At 46.0% G+C, this 25,893-nt stretch overlaps 1 protein-coding gene across 5 annotated transcripts in view; it reads right to left on the reverse strand.

The window, feature by feature from the left end:
* The window catches only part of st3gal7 (ST3 beta-galactoside alpha-2,3-sialyltransferase 7), a 46,698-nt gene continuing 20,805 nt past the window's right edge, over window positions 1–25,893 (reverse strand). For 2 of the 5 annotated variants that reach the window (XM_068053158.1, XM_068053157.1), the window contains exons 3-8: window positions 19,456–19,535; window positions 18,592–18,715; window positions 16,397–16,740; window positions 10,167–10,353; window positions 8,655–8,813; window positions 1–1,069 (exon numbers count right to left, since the gene is read on the reverse strand). In XM_068053158.1, the coding sequence (XP_067909259.1) occupies window positions 827–1,069; window positions 8,655–8,813; window positions 10,167–10,353; window positions 16,397–16,740; window positions 18,592–18,612 (954 nt within the window). In that variant the 5' untranslated portion in view covers window positions 18,613–18,715; window positions 19,456–19,535 and the 3' untranslated portion in view covers window positions 1–826. Of the gene's footprint in view, window positions 1,070–8,654; window positions 8,814–10,166; window positions 10,354–16,396; window positions 16,741–18,591; window positions 18,716–19,455; window positions 19,536–20,512; window positions 20,531–25,893 lie in introns of those variants that run through there. The other 3 variants (XM_068053156.1, XM_068053155.1, XM_068053159.1) reach the window with 2 other exon arrangements.

Genomic DNA, 25,893 nt, shown 5'->3' on the forward strand with positions numbered 1-25,893 from the left:
CCTAGTGTCAGCAACTTTAATATTTTAAGAATTGTACAGAAATTACAGCACCAAAAAAGGCCATTTGGCCCAAAATCATAGTAAACATGCAACTGATATCCATATACTTAGAGGCAGACATCCTTTTGGATAAACTTAGGATGCCTGCAGGTCACTGGGATGTATCAACTTTTACACCCATCAATAAACAACCTGTCACCTGACAGACTCCTGCCTTCATATCATTCAATGCCAAACTTAAGTTGCACCTTGTCCTGTTCTTACCTATGTTACTCAAGGTCGGGTTCCTTGCACTCTCCAGCAGAGCATATTCATTTTCCTCTGAGTGTTCCCATTAACCCTAAACTAGCTTATCTTGTCTTAGTTTATTTCTTGTGTATCAAAAACAGGCATCAAAGTCATATATCTGATCTATTTTTCATTCATGATTTCAGTTCGCATTGTGGCTAACTTGCTTCAGTTTCTGCTTTCTTATTAATCTTAACTTCCCTTTTCTAACTATGTCTGCTGTTTGTATTGTGTCAGCAAAGTTGGTTGGGCTGAGTGACTATCTGCAATGCACAAACTCTGGTTAACTCACCCACCCTTGATGCCTGTGCAACCACTTTCTGCTTAAATCTACGGTGCATTGTTTCCATTTTGGGAATGCTGCAGGAAGTACACATTTGTTAACCGTGTAGTTTGTCTGGCATTTTTCTACGCTTGAACATGTTTGACACAACAGGGAGATGTTGACTGATGAACACATTGAAATTTTCAATTCTTTCCTCTGAACGGTTCAAGAAAAGTGATTTTAGTCTATAGGCTGTGTATTTCCAATATTCTTCTACCAGTTGACCCCACCTGTCAGGTCATTGACTACTTTCCCCTTCACCAAAGAAGCCAGGAAGAGCTTTTCTCTATTCACATTGTGCACAGCCTGAGCATTCATCGCATCCATCCGCACTGTTTCATAATAGTGCAAAGGCAGGTTAGGCCGAGTCATGTCATAACCAAACCCGGCAAGGTTAACCTCGTCGCACAGGTGCAAGGCAATGATGATGGAAGTCGCTCCCAGTGTTGGAAGCACCTGGAAAAAAAAACATAAAAGGGGAGATGAGGAAAAACAAAATTCACACGTCGAATTGTTACAATCTAGAATGTGCTGCCTGAAAGAGCGGTGGAAGCAGATTCAGTTATAACTTCAAAAAGGTAATTGGATAAACACTTGAAATTGAAAAAACAATTGCAGGCCTGTGGGGAAAGACCAAGGGATGGAATGGGCCCAATTGGATAGCTCTTTCAAAGAGCTAGCATAGGAACAATGGGCTAAATGGCCTCCTTCTGTGGTGTACAATTCTATGAAAACGTAGAATGTAAGATGTTCATTCAGTCTTTTGGAGAAGCCCACTTTGACCACCGACCATGTCTAATCTAATTTATCATAGATTTTGCTCAACCAGAGGTAAAGCTCTGTGTAAATATTCCATGATCTCCAATGGTAGTGGAGCAATACTGCAGAATATTCTTCCACTTTGCCACGATGCAGTTGGGCCTGCTGCCCAACTCACCCCCTGCCCACAAGGTCCCCCACTGTCAAGCGGTTGAAATCTCTAAATTCCAATAACTCTATAATCTATTCTTCCAGCAGTATAATTATCCAGTTCCTTTCTGAGTGAGTTAATTGTCTCCTTTTGTTTGTGGAGTCTGTTCTATAGATCCATTTTTGTGTGTTTATGTTGGGGTGGAAGAAGGGTGGATGCTGTTGTTTTTTAAAAAAAAAATCTTTCTTGGGATGTGGGCGTTTCTCGCCAGGCCAGCATTTATTGCCCATCTCTAATTGCCCTTGAGAAAGTGGTGGTGAGCTGCCGCCTTGAACCTCTGCAGCCCTTGTCCAGGAAGTGCTGTGAGGAAGGGAGTTCCAGGATTTTGACCCAGCAATTATGAAGGTATGGCGATATATTTCCAAGTTGGGATGATGTGTGACTTGGAGGGTGTTACGACCAGGTGAGAAAGGAGTCTAGGGGTTCCCTCTTAGCCTTTGCCTGGTTTGACCGTAACAGGTTTAATTTTTTAAACACCATGGTTTTAGCTCCCCACCCCACCCCCAGTGAATCCTTGTTCACTGCTCTCCAATTGTAAAGCAAAAAAATCAACCAGACAGGTTTTCTTAAACTTACACCTTTCTTGTTTAAATCTATTAACCTTGAAGCTTTAATTCAGTTAAAACTACTACAAATATGTGACACGACCATGCTGGCATGCATATGCGAGAAACACAGATAGAAACAGAAAAGGAGAAAGAATAAAGGGGAAAAGTTTGAAGCAATAGCTGGAATTCATTTACTGTTTTGAGTTAGGTGTCGAGTCTTTGCAGTAAAATCTTGCCGTCTCATGGGGGGCCCTGTGCAAGTTTTCAAACTTGTTTCGATGTAGGAGCCTTCTCTCTTGAGCTTTAAGTGACTTCAGTGGATCTGGAAATTCGTGTGAGAGAGAGAGAGCCAGGGAGAGAGATGTTTCTCCTCTTTTGTCTTCAAAGCAGTCTCTGTCTTCAAACTGTCCTTTGAGCACAATTCAAACCTCCGAGTTGGCCAGCAGGTTAGTCGTGTGTCTAGGTTTTTTCAACAAACTCTCCTGCGTTTTTTGTGGATTCTCTATCTTAGCAGCCACTCTCAGTCGGGGTGTGGGGGGGTGGGGGTGGGCAGTGAATGGAATGCTGGATTGTTACATCTTCAAAGTCTGGTGATCAAAATCCATTTGGGTTAATTGGATCAGGGAGCAGTTCCATTGTCTCACCAGGCAACTGTCTCTTAGAATGCAAATGTTTCCAGCCACTGCTGATCTCTTTAAACAAGTCATCTCTTCAGTCCAGCAACACTTTAAAATTAATACTTCATATGACAAAATTAATATGCCTCATGCGTGGCTGTTGATGTCTTTGTGACACCTCCACCCCCAGCGGAATGTAATGCAATTTTTAGAAGAGCATTTCATTAAAAAAGACTAGAGAGAAGAGTAAGTACAGGAAAATACACATGCATCTCTCTCATTTGTTCTCATTCATTCAGAAATCCTGAATATTTGTTACTGCCTGTCTTTTCTCTGTAGCAGTGCTGCTTTAAACTGGCCTTTTTGGCATCCCAATAAACGTGATTTTTGGGGAAATTTTTCAGTTTGTACATTTCCATGACTGCCTAGGGCGTCATTGTTCCTGTTGAGGTCTGCGGGGGAGGGTTGGATTTAATAAGCCCGAAGTTGGAGTTCTGCTCAGAAGAGTCAGTAGTGAGTGGATCCATTCTGAACTCTCTTTCAGTGCCTTGATGAGTCATGCAAGGGCTTTTCATCTTAGGGGTCCTGACTGTGGGGGAGGATTCTTTGTTCATCTTCCCTTTGTCCTCTGAGACACTCCTGCTTGCAGGTATTTGTCCAGATCCTACTGCACTCTCCTGCAGCACTTTGACTAAGTGAGGCATCACCCTCCTGGTTTCTCTGCCCTCTTCAGGATTTTCTTTGTCTCTGCAGGTTCCTGTAAATGCAGTAAGCAACTCCGGTGGGGTGCTTCTGCTGTCTGTATTTACATAGGAGGATGTGGGGTCTAATTTTTCAAACATTTCGGGGTTGGCTGACCAGACAGGGATTCCTCTGGGATTCCTTCCGGACTTTCTTTAACCTGCCCTCTTTGTCCCGTTTTCCCCTTTCCTTTCTAACCTTTTGCCAGCCTTGTGCTTGCCTTTTACCTTTTGTTCTCGGCGTGGGTCCCTTACAGTTCATCAGCCCTCTGCTGGAGGGTCCTCCTAACACCAGTACAGGACGTAGGGGTGCAGGTTTCACTGTAGGTTGGGGTTTCCCCTCAACCTGGCACACGTGGCAACTCCTGCAGTACTCCACCACATCTTTGTGGAGTTTTAGCCAGTCAAACTGCTGTCTTATGCGGGCTTTGGTTTCTCATATACTGACATGTACAGCCACTATAATCTCATGGGCCATTCTTAATATTTCTGTCCGGTCCCTCTGCGACACCACTGACTGGTGAGCCACTGTCCACTCCTTGCTCTCAGCTCTGTGAGGAGAACTCCGCTTCCTCATTAGTACCTCATTCTTTAAATAGTAACAATCAGTCACTCCCTCTGCTTCACTTTCAGCCTTGGCAACCTGTGCTAACTCTGTCAATACTAGGTCGGTTGAGCCTCAGCTAGGGAAAATTCTTTTAATTAATTCCCTGGGTCTTCTAACTTTCCAAAGAAAGTCTCAGACAGACAGACCTCATGGTCATCTGCCTGTAATGCTAATTCAGTCTCCTCTGGGGGAGCTGGTTTGATCATAGACTGATTCACTGCACATTCAGGGAAACTGCAGGGGTCCGTCTCCTGCCACTGCCCTGTCTCTCTGACCTCCGTCGATCTTTCTTTCACAACCCCGTCTACAGGTAAACTAGGGACAATCCCTCCAGTCACTGGTCCCAAAATTAGGTCGCACTCCAGGGGGAGGTGGGGATGTACTGGAATTGTCACTGGACTAGTAACCCAGAGACCCACTGCCACTTCTCTTCCAGGAATGCCTACCTTGAAGAAGTTCTGCTCTTCTCTTCGAAGGGATTTTCGTTTGTCTCTTTTACCTTGTTCACCTTCATTGCTTTCTATTTCCCTCCTGGTGTTTGATAAGGTATCTACCAAAACTCGTTTTCACAGCCACATCTCCTTCCTCAGTGACTGTCTCTTTGTCTTTCAACACACCATTAACATATTGTTTGCCTTTGCTCCGTGACCTTTTGGCCAGCTATGTGGCCCGGTCCAATCTGCACCTTCTCCTTTGTTATCTCTTGCCCCACCCCCACCTCACTTGTTTATAATCTGTGACTTTTCTAATATTTGTCAGTTCTGAAGAAGGGTCACTGACCCGAAACGTTAACTCTGCTTCTCTTTCCACAGATGCTGCCAGACCTGCTGAGTGACTCCAGCATTTCTTGTTTTTATTGCTCTGGGGACATGGGTTCGAATCCCACCACAGCAGAAGGTGGAATTTGAATTCAATTAATAAATCTGGAATTTAAAAAAAGCTAGTCTAATGATGGCCATGAAACCATTGTCGATTGTTGTAAAAACCCATCTGGTTCACTAATGTCCTTTAGGGAAGGAAATCTACTGTCCTTACCTGGTCTGGCCTACATGTGACTCCAGATCCACAGCAATGTGGTTGACCCTTACATGCCCTCGAAATGGACTAGCAACCCACTTAGTTCAAGGGCAATCAGGGATGGGCAATAAATGCTGGCCTGGCCTGCGACGCCCACATCCCATTAATGAATTTTTAAAAAGTGCACCCAATGTAAAGGTACAGGCATACACTGCCCTCCAATACCATTCGCCACCATTCTGGTATTTATTGCGCTCTCTGGGGGAAAGATCAGGCCTTTTTCCAATAAAAGGGATCTAGCGGCCCTTGTGTCCCTGAGGATTACTATGGGCTTGCTTGCCCCACTCGAGGGGTATGGGGTTACTCTCCCTTCAGACACAAAATCCTGATAACCTTCAGGAATCCTATTACATTTTCCTGTACTCGCAGCAGGATGCTTTCTGGGTTTTACAAAGGCTGCAGTTCAAGCCACAGCTTGTTTGCTGTGCTTTCCATCAGGGTCCCTTCTCCTTCACTGGGCAGGTGTGCCCTGATTAACCCTTTTGGCTTTTGCCTTAGTTTCCAGTAGTCAACTCTTAGGTGCCCTGCTTTATCACAATGGAAGCACACAGGTCTCTGGGTCTCACTCCTACTTACAGCACCTTCCTTTTTGGAGGAGGGCCCCCCTATGTCTCCTGCATTTCCTTCTCTCCCAGGGCTGCTTGGGCTTGTATCACTTTCCCACCCTTTGTCCTTTTCGGATTTGTGGGGGTGACTAGGAAAGGTTTTCCACTTGGGAACTGACTTATAGATGAGAGCAAACTCGTCAGTTAGCACTACGGCTTGCCAGGCTCTATGAATCTTCAGTTCCTCTACATGTGTCTTTATGGATAGTGCCGTGCACTATTGGGATGCAATTCACCTTCCATTTAAGTCAATGGGTAAGAATGTCACGCGGAGTGTAAATATTGCTGTCGATTTGCTCTCGCCCCTGTTGTTGTTCTGTCCAAGATGAATTTAATGCCCAATGTGCCTGCACCCAGGTTCTTGATTAAATGAAAATATGGGGCAGTAATACAGCTGCTGTTATAAAAGCCCATCCCTACTCATCCATATCTGACGCTTTTGATGCTCTCCACTGCTTTAACGATGTGGATTCTCTAATCATCTATTCATCCTAGATGTCCTCTCCCTCTGCATCTCCATCCTTCCCCAGAATGAAATGCAGGCATCTGCTTGGTGTGACACCCTTATTCAAGAAAGGGTGTAAGGTCAGTCCTAGAAACTACAGGCCAGTTAGTTTAACATCAGTAGTGGGTAAGGTTTTAGAAACAATCATCAGGGGAAAAAATCAACAGGCACTTGGAGAGGTTTGAGTTAATTAAGGAGAGCCAGCATGGATTTGTAAAAGGCAGATTATGCTTGACTATTCTAATTGAATCTTTTCATGAAGTAACAGAGAAGGTTGATGAAGGGAATGCGGTGGATGTTGTTTATATGAATTCTAAGAAAGCGTTTGATAAAGTACCACATAAAAAGATGGATTTAGATATACAGCACTGAAACAGGCCCTTCGGCCCACCGAGTCTGTGCTGACCATTAACCACCCATTTATACTAATCCTACACTAACCCGATACTCCTACCACATCCTCACCTGTCCCTATATTCCCCTACCACCTACCTATACTAGTGACAATTTATAACAGCCAATTCACCTATCAACCTGCAAGTCTTTTGGCTGTGGGAGGAAACCGGAGCACCCGGAGGAAACCCACGCAGACACAGGGAGAACTTGCAAACTCCACACAGGCAGTACCCAGAATCGAACCCGGGTCGCTGGAGCTGTGAGGCTGCGGTGCTAACCACTGCACCACTGAGGATCATAGAATAGGAGGGTCAGTGTCCAATTGGCTGAACCAAATTAGCTTAAGGACAGAAAACAGTGAGTTGTGGTAAATGGTTGTTTTTCACACTGGAGGATGATAGACAGTGGTGTTTCCCCAAGGGTCAGTGCTGTAGTTTTTGCAATATATAAATGACTTGGAATACAGAGTAGAATTTCAAAATTTGACACTGACACCAAACTTGGAGGAGTTGCAAACAGTGAGGATGATATGAACCACCTGCAAAAGGACAGATATAAGCTAGCAGAATGGTGACAGGTGCAATTTAATACTGACAAGTGTGAGGTGATGCATTTTGGCAGAAGGAATAGGGAGAGGCAATATAATGGCACAGTTCTAAAGAGTGTGCAGGAACAGAGGGACCTGGGGGTGCAGGTGCATCAATCTTTGAAGGTGGAAGGACAGACTGAGAGAGTGGTCAGTAAAGCATATGGGATCTTGGGCTTCATAAATAGAGGCATAAGGGTACAAAAGCAGGGAAGTTATGCTGAACCTTTATAAAGCTCTGGTTAGGCCCCAACCAGAGAATAGCGTCCAGTTCTGGTCACCACACTTCAGGAAGGATGTGGAGGGTCCTTGAGATGGTGCAGAGGAGATTTACCAGAATGGTTCCAGGAATGGGAAATTTTATTTTCAAGGTTAGATTGGAGAAACTGGGGTTGCTCTCCCTGGAGCAAAGGAGATTGTGGGGAGATTTGATCGAGGTGTACAAGAGGATGACAGGTTTAGATAAGTTAGACAAGGAAAAGCTGTTCCCATGAACTGATGGTACAAGGACTAAGGGATATAGATTGAAGGTTTTGGGCAAGAGATACAGGGGGAATATGAGGAAGGTCTTTTTTACATGAGTGGTAATGACCTGGAACTCACTGTCTACGAGGATGGTGAAAGCAGAGACGATCAATGACTTCTAACGGAAATTTAATGAGCACTTGAAGGAAATAAACTCTCAGGGGTATGGGGATCAAACGGGGGAGTGGGACTGAGTGGACAGCTCCGTGGAGAGCAGGCATAGACTTGATGGGCCAAATGGCCTCCTTCTATGCCACAAATTACTCTATGACTCCTTGACCAGAAGCCCGACAATCCTTGTCCACCAGCACCTTCCTCCATCTGGCTGAACCTTGTGCTCCCTTTTTTTTTCAAAACAGTAGTTCTGCTGAAGTGTACACACCCACAATGCTATAAGTTATCCTTTGTATTTACAAACACTGATTTAATTCATGTATTTTCAACACTTTCCATTTTTATTCCATAGCTCAATGAATACAAGCAATTTCGATAAGAATAAATAACGAGAACTGTTTCCACTGGCAGGAGGGTCAGTAACCAGCGAGGGGAGATGAGGAGTATCTTTTTACACAGCGAGTTGCTGTGATCTGGAACGTGCTGCCTGAAAGGGGGGGGGGGGGGGGGGGGTGGAAGCAGATTCAATAGTGACTTTCAAAAGGGAATTGGATAAATACTTGAAAAAGAAAAAGCAGGGGAGTGGGACTGGTTGGATAGTTTTTTTCAATGAGCCAGCACAGACACAGGCTGAATGATACAGACACAGCAGCACAGGCTGAATGGGCTCCTTCCATGCAGTATCATAATAGTTTCATTGTCTGGATGTGTGGAACTTTAGCAGCAAGTATGTGGAGTTTAAAGGTCATACCTGTTTCCACCTCCAATGGTTATAGTGTGGCACTGGCAATGCCAAGAAGTTCAATGCTGTTTCCCTCAATATATCTAAGTTTAATACTCGATAGTTTTGTGGTTCTAAGGGGATGGACTCAACCACAGATTGCCAAAACCACATCTTCTGCCAAAGATTCTATTGGGGAAAAAAAACCAAATGAAATTCTGAAGATTGTAAAGTTTTCCTTCAAATCAGCTGTTAGCACAGGTAACGATGAACAAGTCATAGTATGACTGGAGTCCATCATTGTTCACTCCTGTAAGTACTGCCTCAGCCCATCGGCTACTAAAACCCTTGTCCATTCTTCTGTTGATTCCAGACCCAACTACCCTAATGCTCTCAGGTCATCCTCCTGTTGATGTGCAGTATGCATCGGACAAATTAGGATAATTTTCTGTTATTCAGTGTGCCAACTCTGTGTATGTACAATATACATTGGGTTAAAGGGAAATGATTTATGCACATGTACTGTATTCATTTATACCTCATGACAACTCCTGCATGTACGGCACCTGTACTGAAATGCAGAACGTGCGATCAGCCAGATGTTATTTTTTTTTATTAAGAATCCTTGTTAAAGCGTAGGGTTCAGGACACCAACAAACATACGGCAATGGGAGATAGGAGGGAACCACTCGTCCTGCCCGGGTTGAAAAAAAATAAGAGAGATCAAGTGAAGTGAGGTGCAGATGCCAGGTGATGCCTGAGTTGTAAAACCCTGTAAATTGTGGGAGGATTAAATGTGGCAAAACTGCACCGTTTTGAGCCCCTGGAAAAGATTGAGTTAGAGTGAGAGATGATTTTGACTGGGGTGCCCTCTTAATTGGCATGGCAACAGGTTCTCCATCCAATTATAGGTGGCTGTTGGGCACTTGGAGGTCGACAGTCAATCAATCAGAGGCCTTCCAGCTTGAGAGGAGCAGCAGCCTGCAATGGATGGTAAGTAGTTTCTTCAACATGGTGGCCCACTCATGAACCTTTTTAAAAGTTTAAATAAAAATTAGAAAAGCAGAGCCAGGCCACCACTGTGGGGATTTGGGGAGGGGGTGAATTCTCTCTACAGGTTGGTCTTTGGTGCACCTGCACCCAGGCAGGTAGGGAGTACCTCTGGGCCTGCCTGGAGCACTGGCCTGCTGCTGGGTTGCCCACCTCCGGGCAGTTAAACTGCCCCTCCTCCCATTGGGTTGGGAAGCCAGAGTCCGACTGAAAAAGTGTGCTTAATGAGCCTAATTGGCTGCCCACCTCGTGGGGGCTAGTAGCCCTGCTAGCCTCGAACCTGCCTTCACCAAACTGGGAAACTGGCACGATGGCCAGTGACAGTATTTTCAGGCCCCATCCGCCTCCCGTTCCCGCTGTTGCCGGGCCCTAATATTCAGCCCTTCATTTCATTCTGTCCAAGACTGCAAGAAAGCTGTTCAGAAATGGCAGCAGATGCAAGGTTTTCTTAAAGGGATACATTTCTGAAGGAGAAAGGAAATGCTTATTCACCAGTGGCTCCTTTCTGACCATTGCGTTCAGCCAAGCAAGGTCTACGCTTTTATATGTTGCCACCACAAACAACGAGGCCGGATCATAATCCCAGGGAGACTGGGGAGCACTCTCTGGGTATGTAATCCTCAGAGTGGTCTTCCATCCCACATCGACTGTGTGACCGGCCACAGGCCCATTATTCATCCTGAGATAGAGAGAGAGATCAATCCAAAGAAACAGCATCCTTCTATCACTAACATAAAAGCAAAATATCGCAGATGCTGGAAGTCTGAAATAAAAGCAGGAGAGAGAAACAGAGTTCACATTTCAGGTCAATGACCTTTCAACATACCTGAAACATTAACTCTGTTTCTCTCTCCACAGATGCTGCCAGACCTGCTGAGTATTTCCAGCACTTTCTGTTTTTATTTCATGTGTGTTTATTTATATATATCTACACATTATTAAAAATCTTTCCTGCACACATTAACCTTACTTCCTATTTCATACAAGTGTGAGGAGATGCATTTTGGGTGAGGCAATATATACTTAATGGTACAGTTCTAAAGAGAGTGCCGGAACAGAGGGACCTGGGGGTGCAGGTGCATCGATCTTTGAAGGTGGCAGGACATATTGAGAGAGTGGTTAGTAAAACACAATGGACCTTGGGCTTCATAAATAGAGGGATTGAGTACAAATGCAGTGAAGTTATGCTGAACCTTTATGTAGGTCTGGTTAGGCCCCAACTGGAGTATTGTGTCCAGTTCTGGTCACCATACTTCAGGAAGGATGTGAAGGTCCTTGAGAGAGTGCAGAGGAGATTTACCAGAATGGTTCCAGGGATGGGGGATTTTAGTTACAAGGTTGGAAAAGATGGGTTTGTTCTCTCTGGAGCAAAGGAGATTGAAGAGAGATGTGATAGAGGTGTACAAGATTATGACAGGCTTAGAAAAGTTAGACAAGGAAAATCTGTTCCCATTAACTGATGGTACAAGGACTAGGGGACACAGAGTGAAGGTTTTGGGCAAGAGATGCAGGGGGAATATGAGGAAGAATTTTTTTACACAGCAGGTGGTAATGACCTGGAACTCACTGCCCATGAGGGTGGTGGAAGAGGAGACAATCAGTGACTTCAAAAGGAAATTGGATGGCCACTTGAAGGAAATAAACTTGCAGGGCTACGCGGATCGAGTGAGGGAGTGGGACTGACTGGATAGATCCATGGAGAGCTGGCGTGGACTGGATGGGCCGAACAGCCTCCTACTGTGACTCTACTTAAAATGGAAAACTGTACGTCAACATATCACAGTGGAAAAACCCTGTGTCAACATTTTCTAATGGGAAAACTATGTACAAACCTTTGATGAAACAAATCACTGAAAATGCTTCTTGAAAATATTCTATTATCTCAGTAACTGAAATTTCTAATGTCCAAAATAAGGTTTGAAACAATATTAAAATTACATATTTCTAATAACTTGATTAAATGTTTCACTTCAATTTCTTTTTTCACAACTGAATAAATGAAGTAGAAATTATACAATAGAAAAAGATATTTCTGTCCTTGCAATAAGTTTCACCAGGTTGACACCTCATGTTTAGGTATGCCTGGTGCTGCTTCTGGCATGCTCTCCTACACTCCTCATTGGTGAAGCTACAACAAAGGACTACACGCATCCCTCACCCCAACAATGACCCCCTCATGAAATACAGCTAAGCAATCTCCAACAACTTCACGACTCTAGATCAAGCTCTTGCAGTCGTGCTACAATCGGATGGTGGACAATTAAACAACTAACTGGAGGAGGTGTCTCACAAATATCCCCATCCTCAATGATGGGGGAGCCCAGCTCATCAGTGCAAAAGATAAGGCTGAAGCATTTGCAACAATCTTCAGCCAGAAATGCTGAGTGGATGATCCATCTCAGCCTCCTCCTGAGGCCCCCAGCATCACAGATGCCAGTCTTCAGACAATCCAATTCACTCCACTTGATATCAAGAAACGGATGAAGGCACTGGATACTGCAAAGGCTATGGGCCCTGACAACATTTCGGCAGTAGTACTGAAGACCTGTGCTCCAGAACTTGCCACGCCCCTAGCCAAGCTGTTCCAGTACAGCTACAACACTGGCATCTACACGGCAATTGCCCAGGTATGTCCTGTCCACAAAAGGCAGGACAAATCCAATCCGGCCAATTACCGCCCCATCAGTCGACTCCCGATCATCATTAAAGTGACGGAAGATGTCATTGACAGTGTTATCAAGCAGCACTTACACAGCAATAACCTGCTCAGTGATGCTCAGTTTGGGTTTCTCCAGGACCACACAGCTCCTGACCTCATTACAGCCTTTGTTCAAACATGCACAGAAGAGCTGAACTGAAGAGGGGAGGCGAGAGTGACTGCCCTTGGCATCAAAGCAGCATTTGACCGAGTGTGGCATCAAGGAGCCCTAGTCAATGGGAATCAGGGGGAAAACTCTCCACTGGTTGGAGTCATACCTAGCATAAAGGAAGATGGAGGCTGTTGGAGGTCAATCATCTCAGCCCCAGTTCATTGCTGCATAAGTTCCTCAGGCCAGTGTCCGAGGCCCAATCATCTTCAGCTGCTTCATCAATGACCTTTCTTCTATCATAAGGTCAGAAGTGGGGATGTTTGCTGATGATTGTGCAATGTTCAGCACCATTTGCAACTCCTCAGATACTGAAGCAGTCCGTGTCCATATGCAGCAAGACCTGGATAACATCCAGGCTTGGGCTGATAAGTGGCAAGTAACATTCGCACCACACAAAAGCCAAGCAATGAGAATCTCCAATATTTGAGAATCTAACCATCTCCCCTTGACATTCAATGGCATTACCATCGCTGAATCCCCCACTATCAACATCCTAGGGGTCAGCATTGACCAGAAACTGAACTGGAGTAGCCACATAAATGCTGTGGCTACAAGAGCAGGTCAGAGGCTAGGAATCTTACGGCGAATAACTTACCTCCTGACTCCCCAAAGCCTGTCCACCATCTACAAGGCACAAGTCAGGAGTGTGATGGAATACTCTTCACTTGCCTGGATGGGTGCAGCTCCAACAACACTCAAGAAGCTCGACACCATCCAGGACAAAGCAGCCTGCTTGATTGGCACACCATCCACAAACATTCACTCCCTCCACCACCGACACACAGTGGCAGCAGTGTGTACCATCTACAAGATGCACTGCAGCAACGCACCAAGGCTCCTTAGAAAGCACCTTCCAAACCCGTGACCTCTACCACCTAGAAGGACAAGGGCAGCAAATGCATGGGAACATCACCACCTGCAAATTCCCCTCCAAGTCACACACCATCCTGACTTGGAACTATATCACCGTTCCTTCAGTGTCGTTGGGTCAAAATCCTGGAACTCCCTTCCTAACAGCACTGTGGGTGTACCTACCTCACATGGACTGCAGCGATTCAAGAAGGCGGCTCACCACCACCTTCTCAAGGGCAATTAGGGATTGGCAATAAATGCTGGCATAGCCAGTGACACCCCCATGAACGAAGAATAAAAATAAACTACAAATTTTAGGTGGGAGGGAAGTCTAACTGAAGGAATGAGATTCGGAGTTTTGAGGCCTAGAAAAGAATGAGTTCGAGCAGGACTGCAATCAACAAGGCGAATTATTAAAATATACTGAACTGACCATGGAGTGGGGTGGAACAGCAGTGACCCTGCTGACCTCACATTCAAAGAACCTGCTCCCCACCCCGATCACTGCCGCTCACCCTCCTCCCTCCCTCCCCCCCCACTTTGCAGCAACTCATGGAGTGGGGGGGGGGGGAGGGGGGGGACACCGCTACCTCTCGACCCATTCACCCCCTCCCCAACCCAGTCTCCCCTTCTCATTTACGCCAGGGTCATTCCTGGTGTTGCAGTGATCCGATCCTCAGACCTGCTTTGCCAGTGAGCTGCCTGTTGCTCTGCACAGCTCTCTGGCCCGATGCTAATCAGGCCCAAGGTCCACCTCAAGCCTCATCATTTCCAGCACAGGGACCTATCCCTACATCCCCACCACACCCACACCCGACAATGGGCATTCCTGCATTTCCAGGTCATTGACTCTCGATTAACTTCCACAGGGAGGAGGAAGAGTTGATGGAGCACTCAGGAGGAACAGCAGAAGGAAGTTCAGCAAAGCTCTAGCCATTGTCACATTGATAAAACAAGGGGACAGAAGGAAGTCTGTGATGGAGAGAGAAGTTGGAAATGTGAGGATCGCTTGTCAGACAAAAACTATTTATTGTATTGTTACAACCAGGTGAGAAGGGTATCTAGGGTTCCCTCTCAGTCTTCACCTGGTCTTAGCGTAACAGAGTTTAATTTTAAACACACTGCGTTTTTAGCTCCCCCCTTGGTGAATCCTTGTTCACCGCTTTCCAATGATAAGGCAAAGAAAACAGCACAAACAAGCTTTTTTAGATTTAAAGAAGAAAAGTTGAAATTTATTAAGCTTAAACTCTAATTCAGTTGATGCCTATGGATACACAACGCGCCCCACACTAGCATGTATATGCATATACACATGCAAATAGAGACAGAAAAGAGCAGAAGAAAAATAAAGTGGAAACGTTTGAGACAATATCTGAAGAGTTTTTGTTACGGTTCTTCGAGTTCACTGTAGAGTCCTTGATTGTAGATAGATCTTGCTTTTCGTTGGGGCCCAGTATTATTCTTAAACCTTGTTCGCTGTAGGAGACTTTTCTCTCTTGGGGTACATGTGCCCTCACTGGATTCAGAGACTTGTGAGAAAGAGATGGGAGCAGACAGGAGAGATCTTCTCAGTCCAGGAGCAAACAGTCTTTCTTTTCAAACTCTCTGTGGCTAGTTCAAAACCCTGGAACAGCTCGTCAGTCATGTGACCAGCTGGCCTAACCAATCCTGGATTGTATCACCTTAGCAGTCTCTGGAATACTCCTCTTACACACAATACCTGGTGATCAAGGTCCATTGTGGGTTGAATGTGTCAGGGAATGGTCCTTTGTCTACACAAGCACTGTTAATATGCAAATGTATTTTCTAGCCATGGCTTATCTGTTTAACAAATCATTTCCTTGCTCCAAACAACAGTTAAAAATCAATGTTCTTGGCAAAATGAATGTGCCTCATTCTTGGCAGGTGGGGGCCTAGCATGATAATATCATGTTCAGGAGTAGAAAGTCAGAGCCTCCCCAGATGTGGAAAAAGTATTCAAGTCAAGAACACACTCGGGCTTTCCAGGGTTAAGAGTTACTGACAGGAAACAAATGTTTGGAATGAAAAGGGAAATCAGTTTGTTGCAAAATACTGAGGATGCTGGAAATCTGAAATAAAAACAGAAAATGCTGGAAATACTCAACAGATCAGGCAGCATCGGCGGAGAGAGAAACAGTTAATGGGATATGGGGCCTGGGCAGAAAAAGGTGGAGTTAAAGTAGATCAGCCCTGATCTTATTGAATGGGGGAGGAGGCTCAAGGGGCTGAATGGCCTACTCATTATTTCTTATGTAATGTTTCAGGTCTGTGACCTTTCGTCAGAAATGGAAAAAGTTAGAGATGTAGCAGATTTTAAGCAAGTACAGAGGCAGAGAAAGGGGGAGGCTGGGCTAAAGAACAAAAGGGAAGGTGTGATAGGATGGAAGGCAGGAGAGATTAAATAGCTAAAGGGATGCTGGTGCAAGGCAAAAGGAGATGGTGATGGGTCAAGTGGAGAAACAAAAGATGGGTCTCGAGTGCCTGCTGTCTGAAAGATTGGGAGCAATGGTTATGACCTGAGAGTAGGGGCGGCACAGTGGTGCAGTGGTTAGCACCGCAGCCCCACAGCTCCAGCGACCCGGGTTCAATTCCAGGTACTGCCTGTGTGGAGTTTGCAAGTTCTCCCTGTGTCTGCGTGGGTTTCCTCCGGGTGCTGTGGTTTCCTCCCACATGCCAAAGACTTGCAGGTTGCTAGGTTAATTGGCCATTATAAATTGCCCCTAGTATAGGTAGGGAAATATAGGGACAGGTGGGGATGTGGTAGGAATATGGGATTAGTGTAGGGTTAGTATAGATGGGTGATTGATGGTCGGCACAGACTCGGTGGGCCGAAGGGCCTGTTTCAGTGCTGTATCTCTAAATTAAACTAAGTATTGAACTCGATGTTGAGTCCTGAAGGCTGTAAATACAAAGATTCTTTAGTTAATAATTAGGTCTTAGGGCTCTACCTGTACCTTAACAAACTGAAATTTTGGTCACCTGATAACGATGTTATGTTGGTCAATGAAGGCCCCAAGCCTGCTGCCTCGCAGAATACCACCATTCCCCACCACAATACACTTCTTGCAGCTGGATGTTGCCATGTTCTCCGAAAGCCCTGCTTGTGGCAACAGATCCATGATTTCCTGGAGTTGCTTCTCACAACCTCTGAACCCCAAAGGTGGTTTGTAAAGTGCGGTGCCCGGAGGCGGGATCATGCCTTTCTGTACAAACACAGGAATCGTGTGGAGCAGTTTCCCTGGATACAGCACAGAGAGTTTGGACTGGCTGGAGTTCGCTTTGCAAGGGCTGGAAATTATCCTTTGACTTTGATTGTGGAGTCGCTAAAGAAAGATAAAGGATATTTCCGTTAAGGTCTGCTGTCTTTCAATGTGTAGGTGTACACAAGCATCCAATATAACAAACTGGAGCAGGAGTAGGCCATTCAGCCCCTTGAACCTGTTCCATCATTCAATAAAATCATGGCTGATCTTCTACCTCCCCCCTATCCCATATCTCAGGCAAAAAGATGGGTTTAGATCAATGTTCCTTCTAAACTGTGCATGTGCACTGTTGCACAGCAATCCAGAATGTTCCGCGGAGTACAACAAACTGACTGCAAACAACAAAGAATAATTAGTGGGAACATTGGTTTAGACCAGGATGAAATAATCACTGCTAAATTCTGACAATTCATCCCCAGGATCCACTGGTCTAATTTATGGTTAGGTGCTGAGTGGGGTAAATTAAACCAGCAGGGTGCAAAATCCGGGTCAGTGGTGCTGCTGGAGGCACAACTATTGAAGCCGATTGTCCTTCTGGGGCGGCAGGCTTCACTATCACCTGATTGCAGCATGGTCTGTGTAGCACACCAACTTGAGAAGGTACTCGTGCGGGTGTCCTGTTGTTGGAGGTGTTGTGGTGAGTTCCTGGATTTGGTAGGGAGTGTTGCTGCATCCTCACAGAGAGGGCAGAGCATCTGGTGACCTGCCCACATAAAGGCTGCAACAGGTGGGGGGCAGTGCCTCTGCATCTGCGGGACAGCAGGGAGATGGAGCAGAGGCAGTGGAGAAGGGGAATCTCTGCGCCATGTCCTCTACCAACTGGACTCCTCCATGCTCCTTGACAGTGGCAGGAGGCTGTCCGCCAAGCCTGCCAATGCACCCAGCATCTCGGTGTGCACGCCCATTCAGCATTCTCCTGTATGCCATTCCACTGAGATCCTCATCTGAGTCCTCTGCAGCAGAACCCGTCTGCGAGCTTGCCCTCCAGTGCGCTGGCACACGAGCTATCCTTTCCCCCTGCCCTGGCTGCAGCTCGCACGTGCCCGGTGACTCACCACGTGCTGATCCTGACTTTATACTAGCCTCTAAAATTTGCGAGTATCTGAGCTGCCAGCTGTGAATGCCATGAGTAATGGAAACTGTTCATTAGTGCTGTGATGTTGCTCTCTGCCCTCCTTCTGTGGCTGGGTTGCTGGCAGCTCCTGGGGGTCTGAAAGCAGAAATAGAAGGGGAAGGTTGGGGTGAGGGAAGTGTGGGTGGGGAGGGGGGTGGTGTTGGGGTGGAAAGCAAGAGACATTTGTTGCATGGCCCTTCTCTCACGTTAGCTGACAGTACCAGATATTGAAGTTGTGTCTCTCAGGACCATCTTTCTCAATATCTGCGTCTTCCTGTTGGCATCCTGTAAGGGACTCCTTGAGGGTATCAGCCTGTGTTGCCCCACAGAACCCAGATCAGCCATCATCTGAGTGGGTGGAACAGGCTCGAAGGGCTGAATGGCCTCCTCATGTTCCTATATTCCACTCCCCCATCAGATCTCTGCTCAACCCCCCAGCACCCATAATCTTTGGGTCTCTTGGCATAATTGGGTAACTACTGGGCAGGTCTGGTACCATTCTCCTGCCAGTGATATGTAAATTTGCTGAGCCTGGAATTTCAGATTGGGTTTTCTGTCACACTGATTGCGAGGGTGGGTGTCCCACAGCTCCACTCCCTGGGACAGCACAACCAGGCCTGAAATTCTGGGCCCCGAGCCTTTCTCCCAATTGTATCCAGTTCCAAACCTAAACATTCACACCAGCTACAGACTGTGCCTCAGTACCTCTGTCCTCACCCTCATTCTTCCCCTCACTCTCACCCACACCACCTGCACCCTCATCACCCTCACTGGCCAATCCTGAGTCTGCAACATACCTCAATGTAATCCTGCGTCATGGTGTGGTATCTCCAGATATCCTGCTGTTTGTGGTAGGCTGGGTAGAGGAGGATCAGGTAACAGACTGACAGGAGGACCAGCGATGTGAGAAGAGACTGCTGCCTGGAGGGATGAAGAAGAGGCCAAGATGAAGCAGGCACGATGGAGAGATTCAGCGAGATTCAGGACCCAGAAAGGCAAAAAGTATAACCAAAACTATCGAAAAATAGGAATGATAAAGAACTGAAAAATACCAACAGATCTTCTGTGATATTTCCCACCCTGGGTCCGAGGGTGTTTTATAACACTTGGGCTGTGATGCACACACATTGCAATATTATCAGGACTGTTTTATACCTTCTGTATGGTGAGGTAGCCGGGACCAGATGACCAGTGGGGCACCCAAAGCTCCGCTTCAAGGATGCTAGCAAGCGTGACGTGAAGGCCCTGAATGTTGACAATTGCACCTGGGAGTCACTAGCTGGTGATAGAGGGAAATGGCGACACATCCTGTGGACTGGTGTACACTACCACGACGACCAGTTGTTACAGCAGCTTGGCAACAGGCGCCAACGTCAAAAACAACAACTTACAGCTTCACTTGACAGCTTCATGTGCAGCACTTGTAGCAGAACCTGCCTCTCAAGGATTGGCCTTCACAGCCATCAGCAAAGGTGCAGCAAGAGAAGACACCCCACCTAAATGGATTGTTTGCTGGGTGTCTTTCATAGATGGAAAGATGCCAACTTTAGAGTGACTGAATCAGTCTAATTCCATTGTCTAACGTGGTATATTCTTGATTAATCATTAATGTTTTGGAGATTGAGTTTACTTATTCTTAGCTATTTATTTGCATCACTCACTGTATGACTCGACGTTTTTCTCATGGTGCTGTCTATGTGTTGATGCATCTCTGAATCTTTTCCCCATTCTCTTACTCTCACTGGAAAATGTGACAAAACAACAAACTTACATTAATGCGGAATCATAGAATGATACAATACGGAAGGAGGCAATTCGGCCCATCGTGTCTACGCCAGCTCTTTAGTAGAGCCATTCAATTAATGCTACTCCCATGCTGTTTCCCCATAACCCTGCAATCTTTTTCCTCTACAAGTATTTTGCCAATTATCCAGGCGGCATCTTTCACATCCTCAGGACGTCCCAAATGCTTCACAACCAACACAGTCCTTTCGATGTGCAGTCGTTGTGACATTGTCAAACATGGCAGGCGATTGACAAAACAGCAAGGCCCAGAAACAACGATGAGTTTAATGACCAGTTGATCTGGTTTAGGTAGTATTGGCTGAGAGAGGAATATTGACCTGTTTTCCGGTCAGTCCGTGAAATTCTTTCTGTTCCTTCACTCATTATGTGTAAAAGGAGCCACGGAGAATTTGCCTAGGGTGGTCGGACATAGGGAAATGAGGCAGAATGTGGTGGCTGAGGACTGAAACATAGAAGCATAGGCACAGAAGGAGGCCATTCGGCCCATTGTTTCCTGTGCTGGCCGAAAAAGAGCTATCCAGACTAATCCCACTTTCCAGCTCTTGGTCCACAGTCCTGTAGGTTACAGCATCTCAAATGCAAATCCAAATACTTGTCATGAAAACCCCACCTGCCAAGAATGAGGCATATTATTTTCATCATATGAAACACTAATTGTAAACTGTTGAAAAGATGACTTGTTTAAGGAGATCACAGCAGTGGCTGGAAACATTTGCATTCTAAGAGACAGTTGCCTGGAGAAGACAATGGAACTGCTCCCTGGTCCAATTAACCCAAATAAATTTTGATCACCAGAGACTGAATGTGTAAAAACCCAGCATTTCATTCCCCTCCACTGAGGGCGTCTGCTAAGATGGAGACTCCACAAAAATGCAGGAGAGTTTGTTAAAAATAGCTGTTCACATGACTAACCTGCTGGCCCAGGTTTGGTTTTGAATTGTGTTCCCAGAACAGTTTGAGTAAGAGTGCAATTTGAAGACAAAAGAGAGGGAAGATCTCTCCCTGGCTCTCTCTCTCTCTCTCTCACACGAATTTCCAGATCCACTGAAGCCTCTTAAAACTCAAGAGAGAAGTCTCCTACATCGAAACAAGTTTGAAAACTTGCACTGGGCCCCAACGAAACAGCAAGATTTAACTGCAATCAAAGACTCTACATCAAACTCAAAAGACAGTAAATGAACTCCAGCTATTGCTTCAATCTTTTCTCCTTTATTCTTTCTCTTCTTCTGTCTCTATCTGCGTGTGTTTATCGCGTATGCACGCTAGCGTGGTCGCGTCATGTATTCGTAGTAATTTTAACCGAATTAGAGTTTTAAGGTTAATAAACTTGTACCATGTTTAAATCTAAGAAAACCTGTCTGGTTGATTTCTTTGCCTTACAATTGGAGAGCAGTGAACAGGATTCACTGAGGGGGAAGCTAAAACGCGGTGTTTTAAAAATTAAACCCTGTTACAGTAAAACCAGTAAAAGGCTGAGAGGGAACCCCTAGACCCCTTTCTCACCTGGTCATAACATACATTTTAAAAGTTATGAGGGTTTCTGCCTCTACCGCCCTTCCAGGGAGCACATTTCACACCCCAAAATCCTCAAAGATTCTCCTCAACTCCTCTCTAATCCTTCTACCAGTTACTTTAAATCTATGCCCCGTGTTTATTATTTCTCTGCTAAGGGAAATAGGTCCTTCCTATCCACAACCTCCCTACTCTTAGATTCAATGCCTGGCTAATGAAGGGAGGTATCCTCTACGCCTTCACCACCTTATCTACTTGTTCTGCTGCCTTCAGGGATCTGTGGACATGCACTCCAAGGTCCCGCTGTTGCTTACTTTTCAGTATCCAAACATTTATTACGTATTCTTTAACCTTGTTTGTCCTCCCTGTGATGAAATATCGGTATAATAGGCTTAATTAGGTAGAATTTAGATATAGTTAATATATTATACCTTTTAGAATTAAAGATTGAATAAATGGTCAGTTTTCAAGACACGCTGAAATCCCCTTTCAGGGCAAAGTAAAAAATCCAGGAACATCCCTGTTACAATGGAATGTGAACCAGATACCAGCCTGACATAGTCATACTCACTGAATTATACCTTACAGACAATGTCCCAGACACTGCCATCACCATCCCCGGGTATGTCCTGTCCCACCGGCAGGACAGACCCAGCAGAGGTGGCGGCACAGTGGTATACAGTCGTACATTCGGGAGGGAGTTGCCCTGGGAGTCCTCAACATTGACTCTGGACCCCATGATGTCTCATGGTATCAGGTCAAACATGGGCAAGGAAATCTCCTGCTGATTACCACCTACTGCCCCGCCCCTCAGCTGATGACTCAGTACTCCTCCATGTTGACCAACACTTGGAGGAAGCACTGAGGGTGACAAGGGCACAGAATGGGTGGGGGACTTCAATGCCCATCACCAAGAGTGGCTCGGTAGCACCACTACTGACCGAGCTGGCCGAGTCCTAAAGGACATAGCTGCTAGACTGGGTATGCGGCAGGTGGTGAGGGAACCAACAAGAGGGAAAATCATACTTGACCTCATCCTCACCGATCTGCCTGCCGCAGATGCATCAGTCCATGACAGTACTGGTAGGAGTGACCACCACACAGTCCTTGCGGAGACAAAATCCTGCTTCACATTGAGGATACCCTCCATCGTGTTGTGTGGCACTATCACTGTGCTAAATGGGATGGATTTCAAACAGATCTAGCAATGCAAAACTGGGCATCCATGAGGCACTGTGGGCCATCAGCAGTAGCAGAATTGTACTCATCCGCAATCTGTAACCACATGGCCCGGCATATCCCCCACTCTACCATTACCAACAAGCCAGGAGACCAACCCTGGTTCAATGAAGAGTGCAGGAGGGCATGCCAGGAGCAGTACCATTCATACCTCAAAATGAGGTGTAAACCTGGTGAAGCTACAACACAGGACTATCTGCATGCAAAACTGCGTAAGCAGCGTGCGATAGACAGAGCTAAGCGATCCCATAACCAATGGATCAGATCTAAGCTCTGCAGTCCTGCCACATCCAGCCGTGAATGGTAGTGGACAATTAAACAAGTAACTGGAGGAGGTGACTCCACAAATATCCCCATCCTCAATGATGGGGGAGCCCAGCACATCAGTGCGAAAGATAAGGCTGAAGCATTTGCAACAATCTTCAGCCAGAAGTGCTGAGTTGATGATCCATCTCGGCCTCCTCCTGAAGACCCCCGCATCACAGATGCCAGACTTCAGCCAATTCGATTCACTCCGTGTGATATCAAGAAACAACTGAAGGCACTGGATACTGCAAAGGCTATGGGCCCTGACAATATTCCGGCAATTGTACTGAGACCTATGCTCCAGAACTTGCCCGTGCCCCTAGCTGTTCTAGTACAGCTACAACACTGGCATTTCCCCAGCAATGTGGAAAATTGCCCAGGTATGTCCTGTACACAAAAACAGGACAAATCCAACCCAGCCAATTACTGCCCCATCAGTCTATTCTCAATCATCAATAAAGTGATGGAAGGTGTCATCAACAGTGCCATCAAGCAGCACTTGCTTAGCAATAACCTGCTCAGTGACGCTCATTTTGGGTTCCGCCAGGGCCACTCAGCTCCTGACCTCATTACAGCCTTGGTTCAAACATGGACAAAAGAGCTGAACTCAAGAGATGAGGTGAGAGTGACTGCCCTTGACATCAAGGCAGCATTTGACCGAGTATGGCATCAAGGAGCACTAGAAAAACTGAAGTCAATGGGAGTCAGGGGGAAACTCTCCGCTGGTTGGTGTCATACCTAGCGCAAAGGAAGATGGTTGTGGTTGTTGGAGGTCAATCATCTGAGCTCCAGGACATCACTGCAGGAGTTCCTCAGGGTAGTGTCCTAGGCCCAACCACCTTCAGCTGCTTCAATGACCTTCCTTCAATCATAAGGTCAGAAGTGGTGATGTTCACTGATGATTGCACAATGTTCAGCACCATTCGTGACTCCTCAGATACTGAAGCAGTCCGTGTAGAAATGCAGCCAAGACCTGGACAATATCCAGGCTTGCGCTGATAAGTGGCAAGTAACATTTACGCCACACAAGTGCCACCAATGACCATCTCCAACAACAGAGAATCTAACCATCTCCCCTTGACATTCAATGGAATTACCATCACTGAATCCCTCACTATCAACATCCTGGAGGTTACCATTGACCAGAAACTGAACTGGAGTGGCCATATAAATACCGTGGCAACAAGAGCAGGTCAGAGGCAAGAAATCCTGCGGCGAGTATCTCACCTCCTGACTCCCCAAAGCCTGTCCACCATCTACAAGGCACAAGTCAGGAGTGTGATGGAATACTCTCCACTAGTCTGGATGGGTGCAGCTCCAACAACACTCAAGAAGCTCGACACCATCCAGGACAAAGCAGCCCGCTTGATTGGCACCCCATCCACAAACATTCACTCCCTCCACGACAGATGCACAGTGGCAGCAGTGTGTACCATCTACAAGATGCACTGCAGCAATGCACCAAGGCTCCTTAGACAGCACCTTCCAAACCTGCGACCTCTACCAACTAGAAGGACAAGGGTAGCAAATGCATGGGAACACCACCACCTGCAAGTTCCCCCTCCATGCCACACAGCATCCTGACTTGGAACTATATCACCGTTCCTTCACTGTCACTGGGTCAAAATCCTGGAACTCCCTTCCTAACAGCACTGTTGGTGTACCTACCTCACATGGACTGCAGTGGTTCAAGAAGGCAGCTCACCACCACCTTCTCAAGGGCAATTAGGGATGGGCAATAAATGCTGGCCTGGCCAGCGACGCCCACATCCCACAAATGAATAATTAAAAAAACGCCTTTTAAGTTAAATGAGACAGGCTATACATGGTCCATACTGATAACTATAATCCTAATTAGTTGATAATGTTAATGATATAGACAGATTGACTTAAAGAGATGGTACAAGGTACCATCAAAGAACCATCACAGATGATCAATCACAAAATGGAATGTTACCAACAAAACACGGATGCCAAGTAAACTCAATTTGACCCAAAAAGGGCAAAACAGTTACTGCACAAATTTAACTAAAAATCATTTAAGTATAAAACACATTTATAAAGTTAAGTCTTAGTGTTACTATAAAACACCACAAACATTTTGACCAGATAAAAGCTCACAACTTCATGGGAAGGGAATTTTCAGCAGATAATTAATTGGGAATAAGTAGTTAATGATATTACCATATATGGACAATGAAAGCGGGGAAAACACGCACAGAAAGGTAACACCTACATTCCAAAAGATGAGTTAATAGATTAGAAACAGTATAAATGTGAGAGTGCAAATGTGTGAAGCAGAATGCAGACTGGGTTCAATCTCACTTTGAAGAGCTGGAACCAGTCATAGCCGCTAAGCGCATTGCACTGTTGAACTACAAGAAAGCCCCCAGCGAGTTAACATCCGCAGCACTTAAAGTAGCCAGAAGCGCTACACAAAGAACAGCCTGGCGCTGTGCAAATGACTACTGGCAACACCTATGCAGTCGTATTCAGCTGGCCTCTGACACCGGAAACATCAGAGGAATGTATGATGGCATTAAGAGAGCTTTTGGGCCAACCATCAAGAAGATCGCCCCCCTCAAATCTAAATCAGGGGACACGATCACTGACCAATGCAAGCAAATGGACTGCTGGGTGGAACACTACCTAGAACTGTACTCCAGGGAAAATGTTGTCACTGAGACTGCCCTCAATGCAGCCCAGTCTCTGCCAGTCATGGATGAGCTGGATGAACAGCCAACAAAATCGGAACTCAGTGATGCCATTGATTCTCTAGCCAGTGGAAAAGCCCCTGGAAAGGACGGCATTACCCCTGAAATCATCATGAGTGCCAAGCCTGCTATACTTTCAGCACTCCATGAACTGCTTTGCCTGTGCTGGGACAAGGGAGCAGTACCACAGGACATGTGCGATGCCAATATCATCACCCTCTATAAGAACAAGGGTGACGGCGGTGACTGCAACAACTACCGTGGAATCTCCCTGCTCAGCATAGTGGGGAAAGTCTTCACTCGAGTAGTTTTAAACAGGTTCCAGAAGCTGGCTGAGCGTGTCTACCCTGAGGCACAATGTGGCTTTCGAGCAGAGAGATCCACCATTGACATGCTGTTCTCCCTTCGCCAGCTACAGGAGAATTGCCGTGAACAACAGATGCCCCTCTGCATTGCTTTCATTGATCTCACCAAAGCCTTTGACATCATCAGCAGACATGGTCTCTTCAGACTACTAGCAAA

The sequence above is a fragment of the Heterodontus francisci genome, chromosome 20 (genome assembly GCF_036365525.1).
Source record: "Heterodontus francisci isolate sHetFra1 chromosome 20, sHetFra1.hap1, whole genome shotgun sequence".
NCBI classification, from domain to species: Eukaryota; Metazoa; Chordata; class Chondrichthyes; order Heterodontiformes; family Heterodontidae; genus Heterodontus; species Heterodontus francisci.